Source organism: Microcaecilia unicolor, chromosome 1 (genome assembly GCF_901765095.1).
Source record: "Microcaecilia unicolor chromosome 1, aMicUni1.1, whole genome shotgun sequence".
In the NCBI taxonomy this organism is placed as follows: Eukaryota; Metazoa; Chordata; class Amphibia; order Gymnophiona; family Siphonopidae; genus Microcaecilia; species Microcaecilia unicolor.
In genome coordinates this window covers 134,502,133-134,513,663 of record NC_044031.1, presented here as the reverse complement: position 1 = coordinate 134,513,663, position 11,531 = coordinate 134,502,133, and the positions used below count along the sequence as shown (strand labels likewise).

Here is an 11,531-nt window from a genome sequence, read left to right as displayed (position 1 = left end):
GCCGGGCTCTGGAGCAAACGTGAGCCCTTGGGCTGCTGCCGAGGAGCGACAGCAGCAGGCAAAACCCACCAACCAACACTGGGCAAGCACACCGGCAGGGACTGCAGGCACTGCCCAGCAAACCGGAACACATGGACTGGAATCCCCCGGACTGGAGGACACAGGACTGGAACCCCCCGGACTGGAACACTGGACTGGAATCCCCCGGACTGGAGGACACAGGACTGGAGCACACCGGACTGGAGCACACTGGACTGGTCCGAACAGCTTCACCTGCACTTAGCTACTAAGCCCCCCAGGAGTTGAGCTCCTGGGTTCGAGTAGCCGGCAGGACTTACTGGATACCGGATGACACAGGGACCAGGACTGGAAACAGAAGTACTCCTAAACCTAAACTGATCTACGTGCTCCCAAGCCCTAAACCAGCAGGAGTGTTCCTAACAGTAAACTGACAAAAGGACTTCCTAAGCCCTATACTAAACAGGAGCTCCTAAGCCCTGCTCAAGAAAGGGACTTCCTAAGCCCTAAACTAACAGAGCAGGGAACTAAATACACAAGCTAACACAGGTGCTACTAAGCACCAAGCTACAAGCAGAGCTCTACACTAACAAGCTAAACACAAAACTAACAAGCTACCTAAGCACTGCTCTAGCAAGCTAGATACAAAACTAACAAGGTGCTTCCTAAGCACTACTCTGGCAAGCAACCAGAAGAGCTCCTAGCACTAAAAGGGAAGACAGGGGAGCCACAAGGAAAAAGCAGGGAAGCTAACACATAAGCCAAAAGTGATTCTAAATCACCAAACACCAACAGCAAAGACTGCAATGCTCCCAATAGCACAAACACCAGAAGTACTTCTAACAGCAAACTCTGCAGTGTTCCTAACAACACCAAACCCTGAAGTACTTCTATCAGCAACAGAGCTTCCAAAGCCCTACACATAGCAATGCTTCCAAAACCAAGAGGGAAAAGCAGGGGAACCATAAGGGAAAAGCAGGAAAGCTAAACACACAGTCACCAGTGCACACTGCACTAACACTAACCTGGCCCTTAGCAAAAGCAAGCAGGGAAACTAGACACAAAGTCAGAAGTGCACACTGCACCACCCTACCTAAAGCAAACACCACCGTTGCAAAGGCTCTGAAACAACACCACTTCCTTATCAAGGCCCTCCCTGATGATGTCACACTCCCTAGACCTAGGCAAAAGCACACTGACCCAGAGAGGCCCAACCCACACCAATGCAACACCGTGAAGCACTTGAAGCCAGTACACCCAAAGAGAGGTAGAGCTAACTCCATGCTGCTGGAAGCTGCCAGCACAGAGAGACAGAGCCAGCTCAGAAAGGCCAGAGAAAAGAAACAGAAGCCAGCTAAGAAGCTGACCCCCAGGAAAGAGGTAAGTTTGAGAGAGGTTCTGACCCCAATCATAACATGCTGGCTCCTCCCATGTCCAAATGTTCCTTGACTCCACCACCCTTTTGAAAGAAACTGACCTATAAGAATGCAATTAAAGTTAGACCCAGGGAGCCACAAAACAGTACCATAATTATCAAGCCTACAAAAGTAAAGATATGATGAAGAGCAATTTGGATAAACTATATTCTGGATATAACCAAGAAGATATAATGGCATCCATCAAAATAAGTTCCATCTTTATGCCACTTTGGTGGTTATGTTTCATGTGTTCCATTGTAATTGCCTCACCACCAGCACAATTGCTAAGATATTTCATCATGCAAGCATAAAGAATTCTTTAAGTCTCCCATCACTGCTCGTTTGGTGGAAGGACTAGAAATAACATCATCAAGCAAGTTCACCACAGATTAGGTTGATGTTAGACACTTGGGATTTGAGATTATCCAAAAATTCAATGATGATTTTTGCATACACAACAAGCTACTCTGGGAGCCCAGTAATTTTTAGTAATCCTTTTTCTGCACCATCACAGCAAATGTGTTTGAAATAACTAAACGTCGTTGGGGTCGATATTCAAAGTGATGTGAACCAACCAGAAATGGTTGTTTAAGTCACCAGTGTGGGGCTATCTGCTGCCATTTAGAGGCACTCAACCAGTTTGTGCCAATGAATATCACCGCGGACCACTAAACTAAAAGCTGGCTATTTTGTGAGTAGCGTCAGCACTTATGCGATTGTTGATATGTGGCACTTAACTGCTTAAGGGCCCTGTTTACAAAGGTGCACTACCGTTTATAGCATGTGCAAAAAATTAGCGAGTGCTAACCATGTAGATGCCCATAATATTCACAAAGATGTCTATACAGCACGCACTAAAAACAGCGCACCTTTGTAAATAGGGTCCTAGGTTAAGCAGCCAAATTGGATCACATAAAAGTCAGTCCTATCTTTAAGTGGTGTCACTTAGGTAGTTAAGTGCCAAATATTACACTTAACCACATGAGAAATAGCGGCCCGTGTAAACCTGGATATTCAACGCCACTTTCCAGATGTGGCCGGACTTTGAATATCCAGGGATAGTGCTGGCAGTGTCTAACAAAATGCTCACTACCCATAGCTGAACATCTGTCCCCATTGTTCCTTCGCAGAGAATCATGTACAACAGTAGACAAAGAAACAGCAGTTTTGTATAGAGCCCACTTTTAAACTTTAATAATGGGACAAAAATATACTGTTATCATCAATACACATGAATAAAGGGAAATAACAGAATACCCTCAAAATGCTCCCATAATCTTGCTGTCCACTGATATGCAACACAGGATATAAAATCCTTATAAATGTGCCAGTTCTTTCAACTTAAAACAATTTATTATGTATAGGGAGAAAAGACTTCAGAGATAGATATCTACCCTTCTGTTCTAAAATATCAAGTGATTATTATTGTTATTTTCAATAACAATCTCTAGGCACTGCTTTGGGAAAAAATGTTTTCTTCATATTTCAAAATAACTTGCTTCTCACCAACTCACATTAAACAAATTATTTGTGCACTGGAGTTGAAAGAATAACAACAGTAATCATTTGATATTATGGCCTAAAAGGGCAGATATCAATCTCTGAACTCTTTTCTCCATATAAATAGTGAATTGTTAAAATACAAGTTGAAGTAGTTGGGTGCACTTATAAGGTTGTTGCTTATCAATTGACAGCAGCTTTATTTTTGTTGCCAAAACACAATGCTAGTTTGGCTAGTCTCAGGGCTGCGGAGAGACAGAGCCAGCTACCCCCCCCCCTACTTAGGTTGCAGCCACCGCCCCCTCCACTTTGGCTGCCATCACCGCCACCCCTCCCACTTGGACTGCCACCACTCCCCGCCCCTTACCTTCCTGCATCTGCTCCTCCCTCAGTCTGTCATTCTCCTGCTCCTGTGTGCTAGGACCTGGGTAATCGGGTTAGCACAATCACTCAAGTCCCGACACACAGGAACAGGAGAGAGACAGACCAAGGGAGCAGAACCTTCTGCCTGCCTCCGGAAACCTTGCTGGTGCCAGGCCCCCCCCCCCCCCACCTTGGAGGCTGGGCCTGGGAAATCTTGCCCCCCCCCCCCCGCCCCCCTCATGGTGGCCCTGGCTAATCTTATAATATTTTCCTCACAGTATGATAAATAAGATTTTGAAGTCATTACCTATAAGAAGCTTGCACTGTTATGTTATCAATTACACCGGGCCTATAATGTCATCCTGAGCATTGAATGTAACACTTGATAGCTCTGGTCTTTGTGGTAAGTACAAGATTCTGCTTTGAGCCCTCAGCTAGTCTGCAATTCATCTATTAGTACAATTCAGAATTGTGGAAAATGTTATGTGCATGAGTACATTTCCACAAGATAAACTCAAACATCTGCTGAACCACTTCAAATATCTCTTGTGACATCAAAAGAAAGGAAAAAACAGAAACCCCACCCTGGTCAGTCTCTTCAGGTCTTAGGCCATATGTATCACTCTTCTTTATTCAAAACAAAGCAAATCACATTTTTTAAGACTCTAACTGGCTTAGGGGGTCTTTTACTAAAGATTAGCCTGAGTTATCTGCAGCAGGGCCCATAGGAATAAAATGGGAACTGCTGCAGATAACTCGATCTAACCTTTAGTTAAAGACCCCCTAAATATTAATTATGTTCCAATTTAATTCCAGTGGAGAAAACCACAGAAGAATTCAATGATACCAGGATTATTCAACATATTATTTTATTGTACTCAGTAGCATCTTTAATTTAGTCTGTAAAAATGAAGGTAGTTGGTTGTGTACATGTGTATTTAATCAAAGAGACCAAACTAAAAAGCATAATCCTATATCTGATCAGGACGGTGACATAAGCCACATCTGAACATGGATGTATCTAACCATTAAGGGAAAACTGCTAAAGGAAAAGTCAGAGGTACAATCGTACTTTAGTCAGTGAACAAGATTGTTGATTGGAGGTGGAACCTGATTTATGAATCCACTTGTAGGGTTAGTATATCTAGGACACGGTGTTCACAGATGGTGTAGCAGGATCCTTAAGCAATGATACAGGCTCCTTTCTCCTTGAAGGGATTCTTATCCTCAGGAATACCCTTCACCAGAGGATCCTCTCCAGAATTTTCTTCAATGTAATTCTTAATTTCTTCAGAACACTTGGATACCTTAAACCAAAGAACAAATACATAGAGCTTCCGACTATTGTGATTAGTTACATAACACATCAGAACTTGCATCTGATCACTGAGTAACTTGTGCCTGAAAAAGTCAAATTGGTACCTCCTCCTTCAGGCCTGAAAATCATTTCTATTAATGAACTACATCTAACCAGAGCAATATGACCCACTACCTCAGTATCCTTTTGGGGTAACTCAGGATTTATTCCTAAAAAACAGAGGGGTCTTTATACAAAGCCACGGTACTGTGGGTACATCTTTAAGACAGGCTCTGGGCCATTTTTTACCATGACTGGGAAAAAGGCTAGTTTTTAATGGGCCAGGAAATGGGCTTGCGCTAATATTAAAACTAGCGCATGCCTATTTACGGCCTGAGCCCTTACTGCCACCCATTGACCTAGCAGTAAGGGCTCTCGCACTATCCATGTGGTAACCATGCAGAATGCTCCCTGCAGTAGAAAATTATTTTCTACAGCAGGATTTGGTGCATGCCAAACTTGGAATTACTACCGGGCGCAAGCGCTACCCTGGCAGTGGTGCTGATTGGGTGCATGCTACCCATGCATTAGCCCTCCCATGCCTTTGTAAAAGGGTCCTAGAGTTGGACAGCAGAAAAAAGCTAAAAACTCACTGAATGGTTTCTCAATCCCATTGTATCCCATTTCCTATGGCAAGTATGGGAAAAGCCATTGTATTTTACAACATGGTCACATTTTTATTATCTTACTTTCCAAAGAGAAAAAAGGCTTATGGGTTCACTATGTGCCCAATTTTTGCAGCAATTATCCACTCCTACCCTAGCTGAGATAATATTTAACCATTTCTCTGACCTCATGTGCAACTTTCTTTAAATCAAGCACCTTACATTCTAACTCTTCCTACTGTCTTACCCTTCTATGTGTTACATCTTTGCTTTACCCTTCGCTATCAATTATAATGTTCTGTTACGTATTGTGTTGACATTGTAAGTGGTATATTATGTCATACTTTGTATTGCTTTTGAATATTTTTACTGCTGCAATTGTCTAATGTACACCACCTTGAGTGAATTCCTTCCAAAAGGTGGTAAATAAATCCTAATAAATAAATAAATTTAATTGGGAAACAAGCCAATTAGTGCTAATAATTGTGCCCTAACAACCAATTATTGGCATTGTCAAAAGTTAGGATTTATGTGTGCATCTTGTTAAGCGCTATTCTATAAAGTTGTGCGTGTAAATCCTTTAGAGGGTCCTTTACAAAGGCGCACTTGCATTTTTAGAATGTGCTAATGATTAGCATGTACTAAATGCCAGAGATGCCCATAGGAATATATGAATTATCATTTGTTAGTACTCAGCTTCAACCTTAACTTGGTAATATCATATTCAGTAGTCTGGTTCAGTGATACCCTTTAATTGGATCATCAGATCCGCGCATCTACCTCTGTAACGGCTAGAATGAGCCAAGCATATCTTAGAGGTAGTGTCGTAATCCTCATAGATCCTCTTATTCTATTATATTTTTCAAAAGTTTTTATCTTTTTCATTAGTTATCAGTAAACTTAATAGCTAGATACTTAGCTTGTTTTGAGTATTACTCTTTTATTCTTCAGTATGCATGATGGAGACTCGGTTACTGAAGAATGAGTATTATGACACTACCTCCAAGATATGCTTGGCTCATTCTAGCCGTTACAGAGGTAGATGCCCGGATCTGATGATCCAATTAAAGGGTATCACTGAATATGATACTACCAAGTTAAGGTTGAAGCTGAGTACTAACAAATGATAATTAATTTACTACTCCCTTTATTAGTATAAGTAGTTATATGCCTAGTGAAACGTCATAGGAATATATGGGCATCTCTAACATGTAGCACACACTTATTTTTAGCACGTGCTAAAAACACTAGCACGTCTTTGTAAAAGGGGCTCTTAGTACACAACTTGAAAAAGGAGCATGGCCATGGGAGGGGCATGGGGGGGGGGGGGTCAGGGGTGTCCACTAGAGATGAATGCAGAGTTATGGAATTTGGGAGAACTGTGCCTAATTTACAAACCAAGATTTACAGCAGCTTTCAGTTGGTGTACATGCTTGTAACTAAAAGTTGGGCATATATCTCAGAGGTAAGTGCTATTCTATAAATAGTGCCCAACTCGGAGCACCATTTATAGACCAGCGTTGATTGTGGTTTTTGTTTGGTGCCCAAATTTGGGCATGATTTATAGAATTTCCCTCCTAAGTGTATATGTGTGTGTTTGTTGTTTGGTGTCCTGTTGTATTTTCAAGACATAGGAGGGGGCATGTAAGGAATGTAATGATGAAGGTTTCAGATGATCAAGATCATGCAGATTTGTGTACATTGTATTATATCTCTGTTATTTCTTTTTGTTTTGTTACATTTGTACCCCGCACTTTCCCACTCATGACAGGCTGTTAAATGTTGGTGCTGTTAAATGTGTATATTTTTGATCCTATTTCATGATGGTCCTATTACTAGGTTTCAATTTACTGTTTTCAGGTTTTCTTCTTTCATTGTATTTATGTTTATACTTGTTTATTTTACTATTGTTATGCTGTTAACAAAATTGTAAGTTTGATGTTAAACTGTACCTACTGTACATTACCTTGGCAGAATCACTTCATAATGGTGGTTAATAAATCCCAATAAATAAATAAAATTTGTGGATCATAGACCTGTATCCAAACATGGCCTGGAGAGTAGGCTCCTTTCGTTCTGGGTAGAATTTTTGTCTTTCATAATTTAAGATTTCCTTTCACTCAAAGAAAGTACAGAGCAGAGCACAGCAAGGTGAGTTTTACATTCCTAAAGTATAATGCCGGGGTTCTCAATCCCAACCCAGTTCTTTGCACACACTCAGCCAGTTAGGTTTTCAGGATATCCACAATGAATATTCATGATACAGATTTGCATGCACTGTCTCTGTTGTATGCAAATTTGTCTTTTGCATATTCATTGCCCTCATAGGAGCCAACTTTTCTAAATGATTGGAGGTGTTAAGCCCAGTGGAAATAACCCATCCCTGGACACATACAAGGAATTTTCTCAATACAGGGGGTGCTCAAGCACCCACAGTACCCACAAAGATGGCTCCTATGATTGCCCATACCCTGAAAATTAGACTGGCTGGGATGTGCCCTGTGGACTGGGTTGGGAACCACTACTTTCTTATGAAATGTACTCTATAAGATTCACTTGTCTTAACTGATGATGAAAATCATATAGAGACTGTAAAGATCCTGTGGCCAGTATGCTGCAGTATTTATTTATTTAGATTTTGCTTACACCTTTTTCAGTAGTAGCTCAAGGTGAGTTACATTCAGGTATACTGGATATTTCTCTGTCCCAGGAGGGCTCACAATCTAAGTTTGTACCTGAGGCAATGGAGAATTAAGTGACTTGCCCAAGATCACAAGGAGCTGCAGTGGGATTTGAACTGGCCACCTCTGGATTGCAAGACTGGTGCTCTAACCACTAGGCCACTCCTCCACTCCAAAAGTACTGTGTTTCCCCGAAAATAAGACACTGTCTTATATTAAGTTTTGCTCCCCAAAATGCACTAGGTCTTATTTTCAGGGGATGCCTTATTTTTCAGAGAAACATCGGGGTCACCCCCCACCCGAGATCACCGCCCCCCCTCCACCCACCCTGAGTCGCTCCCGGAACTAACCTCTTAAACGCTTCCTTTCACCTTTGCACTCTCAGCAAGCAGCAGCAGGGCAGGCCACTCCTTCCTTCCGTGTCCCGCCCTCGCCTGACGTAACGTCTGCAAGGGCGGGGCACGGAAGGAAGGAGAGGTCTGCCCTGCTGCTGCTTGCTGCAAGTGCGAAGGTGAAAAGTGACGCTGCAGGTTAGTTCCGGGAGCAATGGAGGGTGGGTGGAGGGGGGCTGGCAATCTCGGGTGGGAGGACGATCTCGGGTGGAGGGGGTGACCTCGGGGGGGGGGGGGGGGCGGCCTTGTCCGGCTCTCGGCGGCCCTGCTTTAAAAGAAAAACTTTGCTAGGTCTTATTTTCGGGGGAGGCCTTATATTTTCCAATTACAGCAAGACCTCTACTAGGTCTTATTTTTGGGGAAACACGGTATATATTTAATCAGCTGATACCATACAAGGAAAATACTATCTGTTGGTACAGCATTTAAGAATAGCAGTTCCATAGCTCCTGCAGTTTCAAGGTACACCAACAGCAAAAATGTTAACAGATACATCAGATTACTGGCACCCAACAAGTTTCAAATGAAGGCAGGCCAGCACCCACTAATAATGAAAATGTAGTTTGTGGAGTATTTAAATTATACTCATTATAAAGACACTAGTGGCTGTCAGTTAACAAAATAGTCAAAGGCTTACCTTATATGTAAATAAGCACGCCTGAGTGCCCAATAAGTATGCTGTTTTACCTCAGAATTTCTTTTTAGAAAGGCATTGACCAAATACTCCACAGAACAGTATTTAGGAAAATACCTTTGCAATAGACATTTTATCCCCCTCCGCCCCCTCCCCGTCGGATTCCAGAATTTACAGTTCTGTGCATTATGACTGAATTTTGTAGCAATCATGACATAATCTCCCGTTTAATGAAAGGCAGACAAAATGCATTCGCCTTTCCCAATGAAGCGGACTGCCAGAGGGATGGATACATCAGGGCACATAAATTTACTTTTCTCTTCCTTGAATTCTGTCTAAGCAAAAGCTTGGGCAATCCAATGCTTTCAACTGCCAAGAAGGTGTGTTTGTCACCCCCCCCCCCCCCCCCCCCCCCCCCACTTAAAGCCATAGGGAATTGTTTCCACTGGACCGGCCCTGCTATTGAGAATGAGCAACTCTTGTTACAGCAAAATACGTTTATTAATGTAACTGAGAACAAATGAGTCCCACCTGAGCAATGTAATGAAAATGGTCTGCCATTTTACATGTTGTTTAATGTTTGAATTTGTACGGCGTGAAGTAGAAAAATATTAGAGAATTACACACCTATTTCACGATGTACTTTTTTTTTTCCAGTCGTCATATTTTTGGACATGTTCTTTATCCCCAAGGTTTGTATTTTCTATCGTTCCCCGTATTCTTATTCTCTGATTTCTGTCTCCAGCTGAACACAAAAGTAATAGTGTTGCTTGGTTTATTTTGTTTTTAAGCTGTAATATACTGTTCTTTAGAGTTTGATTCCCTACCCCCCTCCCCCCCCCCCTTCACCCTCGGGTTCGTAGGAATGATTTTACACAGAACTTTGGCAACTGAGCTCCGAGAAACCGAGCAGTGATTTTGGTAGCTTGACGTCAACCTGTCCTGAGAATCTGAGTATTACACCCTGGACTACTGGAGGCGGCTGCTATCTTTGGATGAAGAAGTCAAACTACATCCCTAGTCACCATTCCCTCCTGATTTCTCCGGAAAGGAAAGTGAAAAGCAGGCCAGAGCTTCCTGGCATGAAAGCCCCACAAGGATGATAATCAGGCGTGCTGGTACTTTCGCATCGCAGTTATCCCTCAGCCCCCTCTGAGTTGTTCAGACGTATATCACAATGCAGTTTTTCTTTTTAAAACTCAAAACTTGTATTTTTGTTTGTGAAAACCAGACTCCACCGAGGCTGAAAACATGCCCACTTTCCAAGCTAACATCTGCATCTCAAATCACAGTGTATGTGTGTGTCAGTACTGTAATAGTTATGAAAATAAACGCACAAAGTGTGCGGGGGGGGGGGGGGGGGGGGTGATGAGCCCCTTTTAGTCCAAATATCCCTGAAATGTCTGGGGGAGAGAGAGGGATTTACTTACCAGTTGCCTTTCAATTTTCACTTCTTTCTTGAGCTGTTCAACCTCCATTTTCAGTTTATCCTTTTCTGTTAAATCCTCAATGTTGATCACTGGCATTTTCTGATAGGGGGAAAAAAAGGGACACCACACGCTGAAGAAGTTTTACGGGCAGCGGTCAAAATAGGCGTTTATAATTGCAGAGTCCCCCTACGCGAGAGTCTCCGAGGATATTAACTTACTTTTTTTCTTCAGCTGTCCCGTCTGTCTTCCCTGAAGCGGCGACTTCCTCTCCAGCAGCCTCCTCGACCACCTTCCCTAAAAAACCACTCCAACGACTGCAGCTGGGTGTTTTAACTAATCTGCTTGATCGCCCCCCTAATCTGATTAAGGATTTGAACCCCTCATTCCACGGGAATGCGCGTTTAGCCTATTTTCCCTTAGCCTTGTTAGTGCAAACTTTTATTTTAGCTGTTCCGGTTTTGGTTTGGGTATACAGAGTTTTCGCTACTTTTGCAAACATAATTAGCGTTCCATAGGCAAAACGGAATAAACCCAGCAAACACCCAGAGCACTTAATCTGGTATTAGCATAGGAACATATGGTATAGAATAGCATGTCACGTCATTAAAAGTGTACTGTAGTAGTACATACCAGAATACCTGGGAACGGATGGCTACACGGGGTGGGGAAATCGTGCCTTAACAGGCTTTCTTTTAAAATGAATAACTAGGGAGGTGCATTTGGCACGCATGTGGAAAAGGAAACGGATTTTAAGGAAACATTTGGGATGCTGTGCGTATGTTTGTGTGTATGTGTGTTAGTTACACTGGTGCAAAGGAAACTTCAGAAATATGACTAATCTGTTATTCAGAACAAAGAAATGAGAGATTCCCATTCTCATTGAAGGCATTAAACTTCATTTCATGTTTTTTTCTCTGGATACGTTTATCTTTGTCTATTTTCTTTCATACGGTTATGAAATCATCTGTACGCTAACTACCAGTAAAAGTACATGCTGGAGTGCGGTTGATGACAGCCTGGTCTGGCCTGGCTTGGCTTGGATGTGTGGTCAGCAAGGCTCCAAACCCAGCAGAGAGCAGAGGAAGCCACAGAGCATGATCTGTGTGACATCAGAATGAAGTAAGGTCAAAACC

At 42.5% G+C, this 11,531-nt stretch overlaps 1 protein-coding gene across 2 annotated transcripts; it reads right to left on the bottom strand.

Annotated features, from left to right (window-relative positions):
- Positions 1-4,151: 4,151 nt before the first annotated feature.
- LOC115460097 (guanine nucleotide-binding protein G(I)/G(S)/G(O) subunit gamma-11) lies at positions 4,152-11,089 on the bottom strand. Of its 2 annotated transcripts, none has more exons than XM_030189941.1 (3): positions 10,613-11,089; positions 10,399-10,497; positions 4,152-4,606 (listed from the first exon to the last, which is right to left on the bottom strand). In XM_030189941.1, exons 2-3 carry the CDS (start codon positions 10,492-10,494, stop codon positions 4,481-4,483), a joined length of 222 nt encoding a protein of 73 aa, XP_030045801.1. In that variant the 5' UTR covers positions 10,495-10,497; positions 10,613-11,089; the 3' UTR covers positions 4,152-4,480. The 2 variants fall into 2 exon arrangements, with proteins under 2 accessions (XP_030045801.1, XP_030045800.1); XM_030189940.1 differs by having other exon boundaries at positions 10,617-11,088.
- Between the last annotated feature and the right edge of the window lie 442 nt (positions 11,090-11,531).